Raw genomic sequence first — 20,250 nt, 5'->3', positions numbered from 1 at the left:
AGTGAAACATGTTAAACATTAGGCTGAACATTTTGCCACAGACATTTTAGAAACCAAGTTTGAATTAGCCTCTGCTCTATGTGCAAACTTCTTAGCTATTCTTTCCTGGCTGATGGGAGAAAAGATTTGGGCGGAGGTGAGTAAGTAATAAAACCTGAAAATAGTTCCAAATATATCGATTTACTTTCAATTTTCCTTTATTTTTGGAATTTCTTTTTAAAATTATTTTTAATATTAATACTAAGTAGCGAACAACTAAACAGTTACAGCTTTGCATTGGCAGTGTAAAGACTGAAGACTATTTCTCAATGGCAACGTCCAGTCATGCTTGCTGTCCTTGACCCTTAGTAACATTCTTGCTCAAGTCTTTCAGAAAGACTTCCAGGAGTAAGGATACATTTGAAAGTGGCTGAAAATAGTTTTAAAATCCAACTTCCCTGGCTTGATAGTGAAATGACCACACTGTCTGGTCACTGGGTCAAAAATCAATTACAAAACAGAAGAGTTTTTGCATTAGCCTTAGTAAAAGACGGACTCGAAAACCACAACCGGGGGAAAAAAAGCAACCATTAAACTACAGGAAATACACTATTGGTTTTTTCCCCTTGCCGAGATGGGTCGACTGCTTTCCAGCCCCGCTGTGGATCCTCTGAAGTTCACGGTTCGCTCTGTCGCTTCTGCCCAGACCCCCGTCCCCATAGAAGCCTTCGCAGGGTAGCGCTGCAGCCAGGTCCCACTCCCTACCTTCAGGGGACCGCGTGCCAGGCCCCACCCTAGCCAGAGCCCCAGAGTCCCACTCCATCGCCTCCGGCAGGCCCCAAGCCAGGTGGGGGACGAGCCCAGGCCGGGCGTTAGCTCCCAGTTCCGCGTCTGCGCAGCGGACGTGGGGCTGGAGCGGGGCCGGCCGGGGAGGCGCAGGATGCGCGGGAGCCAATGGGCAAGCTCGGGGAAGCCGGGCTGGCGGCGACGGCCGGACCGGCGCGCACTCTCGGGATGGAGGGCGAGTGCCGGGCGTCTCAGGCGCGCTCCTGGGGCCTCCCGGCTGGGGGCGCCGGCGGGGAGAGCCCGGGGGGTGACGCCCCCCTCCCCGGCAGCATCAGCTCCTCCGCCCTGCTGCAGGCCGAGGTGCTGGATCTGGACGAGGACGAGGACGACCTGGAGGTGTTCAGTAAGGTGAGGGCTGCGCGGCGGCGCGTCCCGGGAAAGTTCCAAGTCAACTCCCGGAGTTGGCCCCGCCGTGCGGCGGCCGCCCTAGCGCGCTCCCCCGGCCCCGCCGGAGGCTCGGAGCCGAGGGTGGATGGGTCTTCCCAGGCCGCCTGATCCTGCCTGGCTGCTCGCCGCCCCCGGGGCTGACTCCCAGCACGTCCCGAATTGCAGCAGTTCACTCTTCTGCACTTTGACCTTGCGTTCGGCAGGGCCATGGCTTCGTGGAGTCTGCAAAGTTGTGCCATTTCCCACTTTTCTCTTTCCTTCTCTGACGCGGATATTTCCAGGGGCAGTGCTGGAACCCGGGAGGCGGTAGCCCGAAAGTGCCCCCGCCCCTGGCAGCTTCTTTTAGGGCGCAGCCAGCCTTGAACCCTGGGAGCGAAATCACCCGAGTCTAGGGAAATTATTCTCGATTTAGTGTCGTTGCTGGTTTTGGATTGGAGACCTGGGTGGCGCCGGAGGTAAGTCTTAAGTCTAGTGGGAAGAGGCGTTGGGAAATCCCTCTTCAGGAGAAAACAATTCGTGTGTCCAACTAGGAAGCTCCTGCGCTGCGGAGCTCAGGATTTTTTTAAATATTAGCTCCTGCCACCCAACTCACCACCGGCGCTTTCATTTTTAAACCTAACCCAGGGCAACCTAGAGACCAAAGGGTCCTCTGAACTTTCAGGATAGTTGGAGAGAAATTGACTCGGTCACTGGCAGACTTGTGGTGCCTGTAGGCTGATGGTTGTAATTTTGTTTTGGAAAAGAAAAATACCATTCTTGGGAGGCCATTCAATGCCACTGCAGCTTCTCTCAGTTGCTGCTGGCAGAAGAGTTGAGATGGGAACATTGTGTTTCATGACTAAGAAGCCTGTGCAGTAGGTAAGTGTTACCTTGAGGTGTTAAGTAAAGCAACAGACCTCACCACTGCTTTATTCTGGGAGAGAAGTTATAAAGTGGACAAGCATACTCAGACCCCAAGGAAGAATATGCAAAACTCCCCACCCCCCATTTTTCCCTTTAGGGTTAAGTGAAGTGGTAGGCACAGGTGTATTGGGGAAGTTCAGACAGAGTATCTGGTTTATACGCTTGATGAAATCACGTGACCTTTCAGTGTGTTTAAATTGTAAAACAGTGGAATTATTTTTTGTTTACTTGTAAAAAGTTTACACTGACTTTTTTGTTGTTGTTCCACACATACTTTATGTTCAGATCAAGGACAGTTGATCAGTTCTTATTGCCTTCTAAGATACCATTGTTGTTTAGTCACTAAGTCATATCTGACTCTTTGGGACCTGGTGGATTGTAGCCCACCAGGCTTTTCTGTCCATGGGGTTTCCCAGGCAAGAAAACTGGAGTGGGTTGCCATTTCCTTCTCCAGTCCTGACTCAGGGATCGAACCTGTGTCTCTTGCTTTGGCAGGAAGATTGTTTACCACTGGAGCCACCAGACTATGAGCGTTAGCCTTTGGGGCTCTGCACTGTGAAGCTTGGGGTGGGGAGGATGTGTACAGGGAGTATGTAGAGAGTGGCAAGTGCGTATCAGGATCAACTGGGGTGGTTTAAATGTCACGTGCTTTCTCTTTCCCCAGATTCTAAGTGTCCTGGCCTCCACCAAGAATCACTGTTTTAATGAGCCTCTTGTAGTCTGAGGCTGATCTTAGATGAAGCTAATGAAATTTGAGTTTGGGCTGTTTGTTTGCCTAGGTCTGTGGGAAATGTAAGATACTGGGAGTAGCACAGGTTCTAGGTGGGAAAGGAATGATAGATTGTAGCCAGAAGCATTTCTTTCATTTTTTTAAAAATATAAATTTATTTATTTTAATTGGAGGCTAATTACTTTACAATATTGTATTGGTTTTACCATACATTGACATGAATCTGCCACAGGTGTGCATGTGTTCCCCATCCTGAACCCCCCTCCCACCTCCCTTTCCATCCTGTCCCTCTGGGTCATCCCAGTGCACCAGCCCCGAGCGTCCTATATGTGAAAGGAATCGCCAGTCCAGTTGCGATGCATGATGCAGGATGCTGGGGGCCAGAAGCATTTCTAAGTAAGCATTTCTGGTGAATTGCTTAAAGCCATCTCAGAAGAAAGGAATCTAGAACTCTGAGACTCCAATCAGCTGTTGAGCTTTCTTTTCTCATTCCAAATAAAACAATTGTTTTTCCAGCTAATTTTGTTTTGTAATTGTGTATTCTGTTTTAAAAGAATGTAAGTTTCAGCAACATACTTAACCACTGCTTTATTAAGCGGTGCATTTAGTAAGGTGCAATATTGTATCTTTACCTTAACGTATGTGGCTGGCTTCTATAGAAGAGGGCCTTGACTTTTATATAGCTCCAGTACAACACTTGCAAGCAGGATGGATCCAAGCGTATGAAATCCTGCTTGATTATATTTTAGTAAGTTGAATTTTGCAGCCATTAACTGTAGTTTGACAAGCAGATTTAAGAAACTCGTCTTCATTTGGCCTGCTCTCTCTGCTGCTGCTAAGTTGCTTCAGTTGTGTCCAGCTCTGTGTGACCCCATAGACAGCAGCCCACCAGGCTCCGCCATCCCTGGGATTCTCTAGGCAAGAATATTGGAGTGGGTTGCCATTTCCTTCTCCAAGGCATGAAAGTGAAAAGTGAAAGTGAAGTCGCTCAGTCCTGTCCGATTCTTAGCGACCCCATGGACTGCAGCCTACCAGGCTCCTCTGTCCATGGGATTTTCCAGGCAAGAGTACTGGAGTGGGGTGCCATTGCCTTCTCCTACTGCTCCCTTTTTAGCCTGCGTCTCTGTAGAACCCTACCACTGTCCAGCAAACCTTAAGCTGGTATCAACTATTGCTTTTGAAGTGTACTAACTTTACCCTTGAGAACTTTGAGACTGACAGTTTTCTTATTCAGTTTATATTTAGAATTGTATCTCTTATTTCCTTAGATTATTTATGAGTATATATACCATACCCCTGTCCAGGCGCTTTTTCTTTTAATCTTTTTATAATGGAAGTAGAGTTGATATACAGTAGTATAGTAGTTTCTGCTGTATGATGTAATGATTTGACATTTGTATGCATTATGAATTGATTACCATGATAAATCTAGTAACCATCATAAATTTACTGCAGTATTATTGACTATATTCTCTACATGTACGTTACATACCTGTGACTTTAGTTGCTTTATAACTGAAAGTTTGCACTTTTTAATCCCTTTAACCTATTCCTCCCTCCCTCTTCCAAACTACTAGTTTGTATCTGTGGATCTTGTTTCTGTTTTATTTGTTCATTTGTTCTGTTTTTTATATTCTACATATAAATGAAATGATAAAACATTTGTCTGAGTTATTTCACTTCATAATACTCTCTAGGTCCATCCATGTTGTTGTAGGTGGCAAAATTTTATTCTTTTTTATGGCTGAGTAATATTCAGTTATGTGCATATATACACAGTATCTTCTTTGTCTGTTCATCTACTGATGGACACTTAGATTGCTTCCATAACCTGGCTGTTGCAAATGATGCTACTGTGAGAATGAAAAAAAACGTAGTGAAAGTGTTAGTTGCTCACTTGTGTGCCACTCTTTGCAAACCCATGGACTGTAACCTGCTAAGCTCCTCTGTCCATGGAATTTCTGGGTAAGAACATTGGAGTGGATAGCCATTCCCTGCTCCAAAGGATCTTCCTGACCCAGGGATCAAACTTGGGTCTCCTGCCCCGCAGGAGATTCTGACACTGCACTGACAGATTCTTTACTGTCTGAGCCACTAGGGAAGCAAGTGAGCATTGGGGTGCATGCATGCATGCTAAGTTGCTTTAGTTGTGTCCAACACTTTGTGACCCTGTGGACCATAGCCCTCTGTCCTTGGGATTCTCCAGGCAAGAATACTGAAGTGGTTTGCCATTCCCTTCTCCAGGGGATTTTCCTAACCCAGGGATCGAACCCACACCTCTTATGTCTCCTACATTGGCAGGCATAATTTTTATCACTAGCACAACCTTGGAAGCCCAAAAATATATAGAGGTGTGTATATCTTTTCAAATTAGTGTTTTCATTTCTTCAGACAAATACTCAGAAATGGGATTGCTAGATAGTATGATCATTCTTAATTTTTTGAAAAACCTTCATACTGTTTTCCATAGTGACTGCATCAATTTACATTCCCACCAATAGTGCATGAGGGATTCCTTTTCTCCAAATTTTTATCAACACTTGTTTTTTGTTGTTCATTTTATAAAAACCATTCAGACAGGTATGAGGTGATATCTGCCATATTATGATTTGGATTTGCATTGCCATAGTGATTAGTGACATTGAACATTCTTTTCCTTTGTCTTCTGACCATCTTTATGTCTTCCTTGGAAAACTGTCTATTCAGGTCTTCTACTCATTTTTAAATTGGGTTGTTTCTTTTGTTTTGCTTATTTTCTTTTTCGTGATTATTCATTTTATTTATTTTATTTTTAAAATTTTTAGTTTTACTTTATTTTACTTTACAATACTGTATTGGTTTTTGCCATACATTTATATGAATCCGCCACGGGTATACAAGAGTTCCCAATCGTGAACCCCCCTCCCACCTCCCACCCCATATCATCTCTCTGGATCATCCCCGTGCACCAGCCCCAAGCATCCTGTATCCTGTATTGAACATAGACTGGCGATTCCTTTCTTACAAGATAGTATACATGTTTCAATGCCATTCTCCCAAATCATCCCACCCTCTCCTTCTCCCTCAGAGTCCAAAAGTCCATTCTATACATCTGTGTCTCTTTTGTTGTCTCGCATACAGGTTATCATTACCATCTTTCTAAATTCCATATATATGTGTTAGTATACTATATTGGTGTTTTTCTTTCTAGCTTACTTCACTCTGTATAATCAGCTCCAGTTTCATCCACCTCCTTAGAACTGATTCAAATGTATTCTTTTTAATGGCTGTTCATTTTATATTGACTTGAAGGAGTTCTTTATATATTTTGGATATAACACCTTTATCAGATATATCACTTGCAGATAACTTCTTCCATTCAGTAGGTTGCCTTTTCATTTGTTGATGGCTTTCTTTGCTATGCAAAAGCTTCTTAGCTTGATATAGTTCCATTTGTTTAATTTTGCTTTTGGTACTCTTGCCTGAAGAGATAAATTCTTAGATATTGCTAAGACCAAGGTTAAAGAGCAGCTGCCTTTGTTTTCTTTTAGGAGTTTATGGTTTCAGGTGTTACATCTAAGTCTTTAATCCATTTTGAGTTTACTTCTTTTTTTTAGTATAAGAAAATGGTTCAGTTTCAGTCTTCTGCATGTCGCTGTCCAGGTTTCCCATCACATCTATTGAACACACTGTCTTTTCCCTACTATATATTCTTGTACCACTTTTCATAAATTAATTGGCTATATAAGCATGGGTTTATTTCTGGGCTTTCTGTCCGGTTTCATTGATCTATGTATCTGTTTTTGTGCCAGTACCATACTGTTTGTTTACTATAGTTTTTTAGCATAGTTTGAAGCCAGGGAACATGATACTGCTCACATTGTTCTTTTTTTTTTATGTTTTTCATTTTATTTTATTTTCAGAGTTTATTTTCTTTATTTACTTTACAATATTGTATTGGTTTTGCCATACGTCAGAATGAATCCACCACAGGTGTACACATGTTCCCAATCCTGAACCCCCTTCTTTCTTAAGATCACATTGATTATTCAAGGTCTTCTGTGGTTCCACACAAATATTAGGATTATTTGTTCTACTTCTGTGAAAAATGCCATTCATGTTTTGGTAGGGCTTGTATTGAATCTATAGATTGCTTTGGGTAATATGGACATTTTAACAATATTAATTCTTTCATTCCATGAACATGGTATATCTTTCCATTTATTTATATTTTCTTCAATTTCTTTTATAAGTATCTTATAGTTTTTAAAGTATAGATCTTTTACCTTATTAGTTTAAATTTATTCCTTGGTATTTTTTCTTTGAAGTTATTTTAAGTGGAATTATATTCTTATTTCTCTGACAGTTGATATTAGTGTATAAAAACACAACAAATTTCTGTATGTTGATTTTTGTATCCTGCAGCTTTAATGAATTCATTTATTCTGATAGTTTTTTTGGTGGAGTATTTTTTTTTTTCTATTTTTATAGTGTCATGTCATCTGCAAACAGTGATAGGTTTTACTTCTTCCTTTTCAATTTGCAATTCTTTTTACCTCCCTTTGTCTGATGGCTGTGGCTAAGACTCTCTATACCGTGTTGAATAAAAGTGATGAGAGTTCAGTTCAGTCGTTCAGTCCTGTACAACTCTTTGCGACCCCATGAACTGCAGCACGCCCGACCTCCCTCTCCATGACCAACTCCCAGAGTCCACTCAAACGTATGTGCATTGAGTCGGTGATGCCATCCAGCCATCTCATCCTCTGTCGTCCCTTCTTCTCCTGTCCTCAATTTCCCCAGCATCAGGGTCTTTTCCAATGAGTCAGCTCTTCACATCAGGTGGGCAAAGTATTGGAGTTTCAGCTTCAACATCAGTCCTTCCAATGAACACCCAGGACTGATCTCCTTTAGGATGGACTGGTTGGATCTCCTTGCAGTCCAAGAGACAGTCAAGAGTCTTCTCCAACACCACAGTTCAAAAGCATCAATTTTTCATTGCTTAGCTTTCTTTATAGTCCAACCCTCACATCCTCACATGACTGCTAGAAAAACCATACCCTTGACTAGACGGACCTTTGTTGGCAAAGTAATGTCTCTGCTTTTTCATATACTGTTTAGGTTGGTCATAACTCTCCTTGCAAGGATTAAACATCTTTTAATGTTATGGCTGCAATCATCATCTGCAGTGATTTTGGAGCCCAGAAAAATGTCAGCCACTGTTTCCACTATTTCCCCATCTATTTCCTGTGAAGTGATGGGACCAGATGCCATGATCTTTGTTTTTTGAATGTTGAGCTTTAAGCCAATTTTCACTCTCATTTTTCACTTTCATCAAGAGGCTGTTTAGTTTTTCTTCACTTTCTGCCATAAGGGTGGTGTCATCTGCATATCTGAGGTTATTGCTATTTCTCCCGGCAATCTTGATTCCAGCTAGTGTTTCTTCCAGCCCAGGGTTTCTCATGATGTACTTTGCATATAATTTTTTAATAAGCAGGGTGACAATATACAGCCTTGACGTACTCCTTTTCCTATTTGAAACCAGTCTGTTCCATGTCCAGTTCTAACTGTTGCTTCCTGACCTGCATACAGATTTCTCAAGAGGCAGGTCAGGTGGTCTGGTATTCCCATCTCTTTCAGAATTTTCCACAGTTTATTGTGATCCACACAGTCAAAGGCTTTGGCATAGTCGATAAAGCAGAAATAAATGTTTTTCTGGAAATCTATTGCTTTTTCGATGATCTAGCAGATGTTGGCAAATTGATCTCTGGTTACTCTGCCTTTTTCTAATACCAGCTTGAACATCTGGAAGTTCACGGTTCATGTATTGCTGAATCCTGGCTTCGAGAATTACCTTACTAGCATGTGAGATGAGTGCAATTGCGTGGTAGTTGAGCATTCTTTGGCAGTGCCTTTCTTTGGGATTGGAATGAAAAACTGACCTTTTCCAGTCCTGTGGCCACTGCTGAGATTTCCAAATTTGTTGGCATAATGAGTGCAGCACTTTCACAGCATCATCTTTCAGGATTTAAAATAGCTTAACTGGAATTCCATCATATCCACTAGCTTTGTTCCTAGTGATGCTTTCCAAGGCCCACCTGACTTCACATTCCAGGATGTCTGATTCTAGGTGAGTGATCACACCATCGTGATTATCTGGGTCGTGAAGATCTTTTTTGTACAGTTCTGTGTATTCTTGCTACCTCTTCTTAATATCTTCTGCTTCTGGTAGGTCCATAGCATTTCTGTCCTTTATCAAGCCCATCTTTGCATGAAATGTTCCCTTGGTATGTCTAATTCTTGAAGAGATCTTGTCTTTCCCATTCTATTGTTTTCCTCTATTTCTTTGCATTGATTGCTGAGGAAGGTTTTCTTATTTCTCCTTGCTATTCTTTGGAACTCTGCATTCATATGGGTGTATCTTTCCATTTTTCCATTCCTTTTCACTTCCCTTCTTTTCACAGCTATTTGTAAGGCCTTCTCAGACAGCCATTTTGCTTTTTTGCATTTCTTTTTCTTGGGGATGGTCTTGATTCCTGTCTCCTGGACAATGTTGTGAACCTCCGTCCATAGTTCATCAGGCACTCTGTCTATCAGATCTATTCCTTAAATCTATTTCTCACTTCCACTGTATGGTCATAAGGGATTTGATTTAGGTTAAACCTGAACGAGTAATAGAGTTTTGCCAAGAAAATGCACTGGTCGTAGCAAATACCCTCTTCCAACAACACAAGAGAACACTCTACACATGGACATCACCAGATGGTCAACACCGAAATCAGATTGATTATATTCTTTGCAGCCAAAGGTGGAGAAGCTCTATACAGTCAACAAAAACAAGACCGGGAGCTGACTGTGGCTCAGTTCATGAACTCCTTATTGCCAAATTCAGTCTTAAGTTGAAGAAAGTAGGGAAAACCACTAGACCATTCAGGTATGACCTAAATCAAATCCCTTATGATTATACAGTCAAAGTGAGAAATAGATTTAAGGGACTAGATCTGATAGATAGAGTGCCTGATGAACTATGGACTGAAGTTCACGACATTGTACAGGAGACAGGGATCAAGACCATCCCCATGGAAAAAAAATGCAGAAAAGCAAAATGGCTGTCTGGGGAGGCCTTACAAATAGCTGTGAAAAGAAGAGAAGTGAAAAATAAAGGAGAAAAGGAAAGATATAAGCATCTGATTGCAGAGTTCCAAAGAATAGCAGGAAGAGATAAGAAAGCCTTCTTCAGCAATCAATGCAAAGAAATAGAGGAAAACAATAGAATGGGCAAGACTAGAGATCTCTTCAAGAAAATTAGAGATACCAAGGGAACATTTCATGCAAAGATGGGCTCGATAAAGGACAGAAATGCTATGGACCTACCAGAAGCAGAAGATATTAAGAAGAGGTAGCAAGAATACACAGAAGAACTGTACAAAAAAGATCTTCAAGACCAAGATAGTCACGATGGTGTGATCACTCACCTAGAGCCAGACATCCTGGAATGTGAAGTGAAGTGGGCCTTAGGAAGGATCACTATGAACAAAGCTAGTGGAGGTGATGGAATTCCAGTAGACCTATTTCAAATCCTGAAAGATGATGCTGTGAAAGTGCTGCACTCAATATGCCAGCAAATTTGGAAATCTCAGCAGTGGCCACAGGACTGGAAAAGGTCAGTTTTCATTCCAATCCCAAAGAAAGGCACTGCCAAAGAATTCTCAAACTACCGCACAATTGCACTCATCTCACCTGCTAGTAGAGGAATGCTCAAAATTCTCCAAGCCAGGCTTCAGCAGTATGTGAACCATGAACTTCCAGATGTTTAAGCTGGTATTAGGAAAGGCAGAGGAAACAGGGATCAAATTGCCAACATCCGCTGGATCATCAAAAAAGCAAGAGTATCCAGAAAGACATCCATTTCTGCTTTATTGACTATGCCAAAGCCTTTGACTGTGTGGATCACAATAAACTGGAAAATTCTGAAAGAGATGGGAATACCAGACCACCTGACCTGCCTCTTGAGAAATCTGTATGCAGGTCAGGAAGCAACAGTTAGAACTGCACATGGAACAACAGACTGGTTCCAAATAGGAAAAGGAGTACATCAAGGCTGTATATTGTCACCCTGCTTATTTAACTTATATGCAGAGTACATCATGAGAAACTCTGGGCTGCAAGAAGCACAAGCTGGAATCAAGATTGCCGGGAAAAATAGCATTAAGCTCAGATATGCAGATGACACCACCCTTATGGCAGAAAGTGAAGGGGAACTAAAAAGCCTCTTGATGAAAGTGAAAGTGGACAGTGAAAAAGTTGGCTTAAAGCTCAACATTCAGAAAACGAAGATCATGGCCTCTGGTCCCATTACTTCCTGGGAAATAGAAGGGGAAACAGTGAAAACAGTGCCAGACTTTATATTTTGGGGCTCCAAAATCACTGCAGATGGTGACTGCAGCCACGAAATTAAAAGACACTTACTCCTGGGAAGAAAATTTATTACCAACTAGATAGCATATTGAAAAGCAGAGACATTACTTTGCCAAGAAAGGTCTGTCCAGTCAAGGGTATGGTTTTTCCAGTGGTCATGTATGGATGTGAGAGTTGGACTGTGAAGAAAGCTGAGCAATGAAGAATTGATACTTCTGAACTGTGGCGTTGGAGAAGACTCCTCAGAGTCCCTTGGACTGCAAGGAGATCCAACCAGTCCATCCTGAAGGCGATCAGCCCTGGGATTTCTTTGGAAGGAATGATGCTAAAGCTGAAACTCCAGTACTTTGGCCACTTCATGCCAAGAGTTGACTCATTGGAAAAGACTCTGATGCTGGGAGGGATTGGGGGCTGGAGGAGAAGGGGATGACAGAGGATGAGATGGCTGGATGGCATCACTGACTTGATGAACGTGAGTCTGAGTGAACCCTGGGAGTTGGTGATGGACAGGGAGGCCTGGCCTGCTGCTATTCATGGGATCGCAAAGAGTTAGACACAACTGAGCGGCTGAACTGAACTTGAACTGATACCTGAATGGTTTAGTGGTTTTCTCCACTCTCTCAATTTTAGTCTGAATTTGGCAATAAGGAGTTCATGATCTGAGCAACAGTCAGCTCCATCTCTTGTTTTTGCTGACTGTATAGAGCTTCTCCATCTTTGGCTGCAAAGATTATAATAAATCTGATTTCTGTGTCGACCATCTGGTGATGTCCATGTGTCGAGTCTTGTCTTGTGTTATTGTGGACAACCTCAATATTGTCCACAATATTGTCCCTTTATTCCCACTTTGTTGAGAATTTTTATTATAAATAGATGTTGAATTTTGTCAAATGCTTTTTATCTATTTAGATGATCATATAGTTTTCATTCTTCATTTTGTTAATGTGGTTTGTGTGTGTGCTCAGTTGCTTCAGTCATGTCCGACTCTTTGTGTTCCCATGAACTGTAGCCCACCAGGCAATGGGTTGCCATGCCCTTCTCCAAGGGAACGTCCCAACCCAGGGATTGAACCCTTGTCTCTTGGGTCTTCTACATTACAGGCAGAGTGTTTACTGCTGAGTCATTGAGGAAGTCTTTAATGTGGTTTATTGGGATACATTTGCAGATCAGAAGCTTTTTAAAGAGCTTACTTCTTTGACTTATAATCATTTATTTTTTTCTCATAGTCCATTACAAGTAAGTACCTGTTTAAATACCTGTTAAATATTTTTGTGTAAGAAATGCAAGATTCATATCTTGTTATCACAGTCTTGGAGTTCAGCTGGAAGATGTGACAGAAACTCTAAATGACAGTATACATCAAGAGAGATAGGAAAGTAAAACAAAGTATTGTTCTGAGTTTTCAGATAATCCAGTTAGGAGAAAATGACATCAGCTCTCAATAGAACACAGAGAATGCAGAGGCTATTGACTTAAAAGGACAAAAATAGATGTGGAAGATAGGAAAACATAAATGATAATTTGTAAAAAAAGGATAAGAAAAGGATAAAAAGTGTAGCAATAATTTTAGAACTGGGCCAAAATAAGATGAGACTGGCAAAAAATTTACCTAAAGAATAGGGAGAAACTTGCATATATAAAATAAAAAGTTTTTTGGGGAAAAAGATTATATTAAAATAAGTTACCTTTATTTTTATTAAATACTGTAATGTGTAGAAGAAATAATAGTTGAAACAGAGCATAGGTGAATATGTCACAGTGAAACACTGAGATATTTATGTGTTACTCAGTAAATAATACTCAGTAAATAATAGCCAATAAAGTGAAGGTCTATATTATTTAGGATAATCAGGGAATTTACACATGTAATTATTGTCATCACCACTAGTCAACCTCGAGAAGTCATGGTGTGTAGGCTTAGTGCTCAGAAGCTGGAGCTTCTGAGGTAAAAATTCTTTTTAAAAATAATGGGGCAGAATAAAGGTTCTGCAAGGTATGTTCATGTTTCCTCAGTCGTGCCCCACTCTTTGCAACCACATGAACTGTAGCCTGTCAGGCTCCTCTGTCCATGGGATTTTCCAGGCAGGAATACTGGAGTGGGTTTCCATTTCCTTCTCCATCTGGAAGGTACAGACAAACAAAATTAATTTCAAGCTCCGACAAAGCTTTAAAAGCAACAGAACTATTTAGTATATTTAGTATAAACACTTTGAAAAGAAGGAGGTGATCATTTTTAATGAGAATGGTAGATAACTAAGATTATTTTTATAGTAAATTAGAAAAATAACAATGTATGTATTATATATGTATATATTATATGTACAATGTATAAATTATATATAGTATATATGTATATTAATATATGTATATATAATATACACATATGTGTATAATATACATAATATATGTATACCTAATACATAATACATACACAATATATGTATACCTAATACATAATATATACATATGTTAAAATACACAATACATACATAATACACATATATAATACATACATAATATATGTATGTGTACCTTATACATATACATACATAATACATGTATACCTAATACACATATATGTATATGTAAGTATACATATGTAAATATATGTATATGTAAACATACATATGTAAATATATGTAAAATATCATATATATATTAATATGTATTATTTTATATAATATAGAAGATATGTATATGTAAATATACATATATAAATATATGTAAAATATATATTTTATATGTAATACAATATATATTATATATTAATGCACATTATTATATAATATATATAAAATATGTATATATTAAAATATATACATATTTATGTATTAGGTATACATATATATGTATAGTATATATAATATATACATGTATTATAATATATACAATATGTATAATATAATATGTATATATTATATGTACATGTATATAGTATATATATAGTATATATGTATATATTATATATATAAAACACTATATATTATGTTATGTATATAACAATGTATATGTTATATATATAACAATGAATATACTATTTCCAAAGCTTGAAAGAAACACTCATATTTTTGTGGAAAAGGTTATTTTTGAAAGAATAATTAGCTGTATTGTTGAGACTTCCAGCTCTGATATGTTGTGTGTTTGTATGTGTATGTGTGTGTGTCTGTATAATCTTTATCAATGGAGGGGCAATTATACTATTTAACAATTCTATCAAATACTTAGAAGATATTGGAAATCTGGTTACTAATTTTTCATATTTGTTCTCGAAACCATTTTTATTTAGCTCCTATTGTTTGCCTGTATTAGTCATGATCATGATAATCAAAATTCTCTCCATTGATTTAAATGAAGAGAGTTTAATGCAAGGACTATTTATAGCATTTTGGGCAAGTTTCAGGAACAAAGGAAGGATACTGAGGTATTTAGAGACTTGCAGTAATAAAAAGCGATTAGAACCCCTTAGTTCTAAAGGGAAGAGAAATGGAAATAGTGTTGCTGGAACTCAAGGATACTTGGAGCTGTGGAGAAGGGGCCACTTCCACATGAGCTGTGTTGACACAGAGATGAAGCTAGAAACATGCCGCTGCCTGAGGTGTGGTCCCAAAGCAGGGAGGAAATGTAACAGTGTATATATTTATTTGAACAAGCTATTGAAGAAATCACTCACATTTTGGTTGGAAAGGTTATTTTGGAAAGAATTAGCTTTCCAAAAGCTGTAGTTGTTGAGAAATCCAGCTTTGATATGTGTGTGTGTGTAAAATCACTTTAGCCTTAGCTAAAGTTCCAGGCAACATTTAGCATTAAATGACTAGCTTATGAGTAAAGATGTCTAGCATGATGTCAATCCTTAGCACTGAGGCATGGTATCTTCTCAGCCGAGCCCTGCATATAATGCAGGTGAAACATCCCATTTCTGCTGTATCTTGTCAGAATTCTTGACCTAATAAACCACTAAGCAAATAAAATATAAAAACAAAATATCTTGTGTTGATTTGTTATTCAGCAGTAGAAACTATAACAAAAGCTAGTAGTCTGTAAAACATAATCGGCCTTTCCGATCTTTTGATAAATACAGGATTACAGCAGGCAAGTTATGTGTTCCCCTTTCTCTGACCCTCATCTTGATCCTGCCTCCATGAGTCTTAGCATTTTGATGGTTAAAGAGGAACCGATAAAGGAAAATAGGGCTGATCCAGGACTATTTCTATTCCTCCCTCTAGACACTCCACTGTCTACCAGCTCAGCCTTCTTATATGTTAAGTACTTTTATATTCCTCCCAGAGGAGGAAGAGTAGGTGAATGAAGTAGAAAGATGAAAAATCCTCACGTTCTCCTTATGAGTGAGCATATATGGTCAGCAATAGAATTAAAACAAATGAGGAACTTGGAGGGTAAATTTGGATAGATTGTGTATAGAACCATTTTATGTACAAGCATCCCTAGTGGTTTGCAGTGACTGAATGAAAATATATCCAAATGACACAGTTTCTGAACAAATAATATATTTCAAGGTCATATGGTGTATTAATTGTACTGTAATTCGAACTGTCTATGCAGCTGAAGTTCCATTCTACCTTCTGTATTTTACAAGGGAGTTGATAGTCTGTGTCAGAAAACAGCAAAGGGATATTATGTCTTCTGTGGATACCAGTGACCTGACTGTTTGGAATACTGTTTTGTGAGACAGTCTTAGATCGAGTCTGGGCTTGGCAGAGTGAGGGTTTGGATCCAACAGCACTGTCTTTCACTGGCACAAGGAGTAGGGAGGGCTGCTGCAGTAGTAACAGTCTCACTGTACATTTGCCATCGTGAAGGAGAGTAAACTAAGGCGTTTCACTGATGATATGTTTTGGCAACCATGGCCTCTGAAGCAAGGGTGGGAAGAATAAAATGTAGTTTAGCTTGGAAAAAGACTTGGGCTGATTTTTTTAAACAAACTTTATGAAGAGTTCTTCCAGTGGATTAAATGTGTATAGTTTTAAAGGGCAGAACCAAAACCTAGGTCAAAGTATATGGAGATCAGTTTTAGGTCAGTTGATGGAATAGTTTTCTAATTGAAGGTTCCAGAATAAAAGTTATACTCAGCTACTTTGGCCACGTCATGCGAAGAGTTGACTCATTGGAAAAGACTGATGCTGGGAGGGATTGGGGACAGGAGGAGAAGGGGACGATAGAGGATGCGATGGCTGGATGGCATCACTGACTCGATGGACGTGAGTCTGAGTGAACTCCGGGAGTTGGTGATGGACAGGGAGGCCTGGCGTGCTGCGATTCATGGGATCACAAAGAGTTGGACACGACTGAGCGACTGAACTGAACTGAGGCCGTAAATCCTGTCACTGTAATTGCTCTAGGACAAACTGAATGATTAAGTGTCTCAGAGGAGAAGAGCATGTGACGGTTGCACAGTCGCTTCCACTATTAAGAGGCTGTTACAAATGGAATTTTAACTTGCCAGACTTGACTATAAGAGCAACAGGACACCTCACATAGGTGTTCCTACTCATCCCTTCAGCTAACCACTGCAGCTTAATTTCCAAACTAAATTATGTTTTACAATTCCCTAATTCTAATATTTCTCTTCCTACACCTGTTATGTTTTTCATTGAGTTCTCTATTAATGGTGTGGCAGTTTCTTAGCTATCTAGGATGAAATATCTGTGCTATGTCTTAACCTGTTTATGCCTTTCACTCACTTTCTCTGTTCTTTACATATCTGAGAAGTCCCATTTGGTTTTATCTTCTTGGTATCTGGAATTAGTGCCATTGCTCCAACCCTAAGTAAAATTGTGGTTACTTTTGAGAACCATTAATATAGCCTCAGAAGGTCTTCATTCTTCTGATGTTTTGCCTGTAGGCTCACCTATATCCTCACAGAGAACTAATGTTTCCAGAGCACACAGCTCGGACCATACTGAATATATTGTCACATTGTGACATCCAGGCTCTTGGTGATTAGACTACACCCTGGCTTTCCTTGCCTCCTCCCTCACCCACCTACCTTTCTGTCTCTCGCCTTCAGTTCAGTTCAGTTCAGTCGCTCAGTCGTGCCCGACTGTTTGCGACCCATGAACTTCAGCACGCCAGGCCTCCCTGTCCATCACCAACTCCCGGAGTTCACTCAGACTCACGTCCATCGAGTCGGTGATGCCATCCAGCCATCTCATCCTCTGTCGTCCCCTTCTCCTCCTGCCCCCAATCCCTCCCAGCATCAGACTCTTTTCCAATGAGTCAACTCTTCGCATGAGGTGGCCAAAGTAGTGGAGTTTCAGCTTTAGCGTCATTCCTTCTAAAGAAAACCCGGGGCTGATCTCCTTCAGAATGGACTGCTTGGATCTCCTTGCAGTCCAAGGGACTCTGAGGAGTCTTCTCCAACACCACAGTGCAAAAGCATTAATTCTTCGGCACTCAGCTTTCTTCACAGTTCAACTCACACATCCATACATGACCAATGGAAAAACCATAGCCTTGACTAGACGGACCTTTGTTGGTGATCTGCTTTTGAATATGCCATCTAGGTTGGTCATAACTTTCCTTCCAAGGAGTAAGTGTCTTTTAATTTCATGGCTGCAGTCACCATCTGCTTCACCTTAGCACTCAAAATATGTTCCATGAGTCTGTTGGAACACCTGGGAGCTTGTTAGAATTGCAGTCTCAGAACCCACTCCAGACCAAATGAATCAGAATCAGTATTTTAACAGGATTCCTCAGTGATTTATTTGCACCTTACAATTTACTGTTGGGTCTCAACAAACCAAAATCCTTTCTGTTATTTATGGCCCATTGTAAAGTGACCTCTTTCCTAAGGACATTTTTGTTCTCTAGCTAGAATTAATTTCTTCCTATTCTGGGCTTCCTGTAATAGTGTTTTGAATCTCATTAATACCTAATATGTTTTGCCTTATAAAGAGGTATTTCTATTTCTTCTCTCTAAAATCTTGATTGCCTGTCTAGCTCCAATAAATTGAACTCCTTGAAGGTAGAGAGTAGGAACTCTAAATATTAATGGAATAAATACATTAATGAATTTTATGGCCTGTGCATTTTTTTCATGCATACGGACACAGTTATCACAGTAATTTGCCACTGATCTGTTTTCAGTAAATTTGGTTTGTATTGTATTGGTCTTTCCAGTCAGGTTACTAGACCAAATAGAATTTAAAATAAATTTGTCTTGATAAATGTTGAGTAAATGTTATTGATGGATGACACAGGGCTGTGCTGAGCATCAGTCCTAACAAAATCTCCTATTTAGATTTCATTAGGAGAGATAAACACAAAGAATTAAAAAACCCAAAGAAATCATTTAGAAACCTTTTATTTGGAAAAGTAAATCCTGTTAAGCCTATAACACCTGTCTCAATCAGGGGGCTTAGTTGCAAGCAATGGAAATCAACTCTGGCAGGAAGAATGAAATAGTAGCTCACAGAGTAGATTTGAAGGCTGGAAATGCAGATACAGAAAAGGACAGGCTCTAGCAGTATCTATGTTGTTGAGTTGCTAAGTCATGTCCAACTCTTTTGCACCTCCACGGACTGTAGCCTGCCAGGCTTCTCGGTCCATGGAATTACCCAGGCAAGAGTTAACGTGGATTACCATCTTTTTCTCCAGGGGATCTTCCCGACTCAGGGATTGAACCTGCATCCTCTGCACTGCAGATAAATTCTTTATCGTTGAGCAACCAGGGAAACAGCAGAATCTACACCCAGTTTTCTATTTGGAAATAAGATTGGAAGTTGTGTAGCTAAAAGAAAATAAAATCCACGAGAACCTTTAGGGAGAAGAACTATATAGTTCTTTTGTGCAGATAACAATATTTTGTTTATTGGTCAGTGACACTGGGGAAAATTATTACAAGTATTTCAGGAAAATAATATTAGAAGACCAGATTTAAATTTAATATACTTTATTCCATTGAGTTTTGAAGATGGTGTTTTATTTTTGCAGTTTGGGGGTTCGGATAGGATGTTCTAGTGTAAGCTTGATAGCCTGCTAGTTTTTACAAGTGGCTAGTGTGATCAAAGGAGAAGGCAATTGCACCCCACTCCAGTTCTCTTGCCTGGAAAATCCCATGGACGGAGGAGCCTGGTAGGCTGCAGTCCATGGGGTCGCTAAGAGTCGGACACGACTGAGCGACTTCACTTTCACTTTTCACTTTCATGCATTGGAGAAGGAAATGGCAACCCACTCCAGTGTTCTTTGCTGGAGAATCCCAGGGACAGGAGAGCCTGGTGGGCTATGGTCTATGGGGTTGCACAGAGTTGGACACGACTGAAATGACTTAACAGCAGCAGTGTGATCAAAATGAAATAACAGATTCAACAGTTATGTAGTTGTAGTGTTCAAAATTTATTTTTTAATGCATTTTAAAATTGTATCACACACTTTTCAATGACGATATTAGACTAAAAGTTAAACATTTACAGTTACTTTAAGAAGATGCTTTATAGTTGTCTCAATGAACAAATAAAAATTTATAGGCATGAACAGTTTTGTCTGTTTTAAACAGAATATTTGATTAACTCTGACACTACATATATCTAGTCACCCTGGATAACACAGTGTCACTTGTAGTATTAATAAAAAAGGATGTCAGACAACCAAAATTATTAGCAAATACTGATATAAAAATCAGTAAAACACACCTATGATAAAATAGAACAGAAGGTTAAATTGGCAGTTTTTAAAACTGATACTGAAATGATTTTTTTTTGACCTTGAGAAATTCTTTGGTATGACATACCCTTTGAAAATTATTTTTAACTAACTTAATTGAGATATAATTATATACCACAAAATCCATCCATTTTGGGTAGATGATTTTTTTTTAAAGTAAATTTACTGAGTTGTTCAACCATCACTGCCCACTAGTTTTAGAACATTTTCATCTTCTACCCAAATCTGTCATTCCATTTTCAGTTAGTACCCGTTTTTACTCCCAGCCATAGACAACTACTAGTCTCCTATTTTCTGTCTCTATAAATTTGCCTTTTTAGGACGTTTCACAT

The 20,250-nt window shown here is 39.7% G+C and overlaps 1 protein-coding gene across 1 annotated transcript in view; it reads left to right on the top strand.

The window, feature by feature from the left end:
* Positions 1 to 993: 993 nt before the first annotated feature.
* The window catches only part of SNX7 (sorting nexin 7), a 129,336-nt gene continuing 110,079 nt past the window's right edge, over positions 994 to 20,250 (top strand). The window contains exon 1 of the mRNA XM_052637874.1: positions 994 to 1,173. Coding sequence (XP_052493834.1) covers positions 994 to 1,173 — 180 coding nt within the window. The remainder of the gene's footprint in view (positions 1,174 to 20,250) is intronic.

The sequence above is a fragment of the Budorcas taxicolor genome, chromosome 3 (assembly GCF_023091745.1).
Source record: "Budorcas taxicolor isolate Tak-1 chromosome 3, Takin1.1, whole genome shotgun sequence".
NCBI lineage: Eukaryota > Metazoa > Chordata > Mammalia > Artiodactyla > Bovidae > Budorcas > Budorcas taxicolor.
Note: the sequence above shows the minus strand (reverse complement) of the source record. Positions and strands in the feature narration are given on the sequence as shown.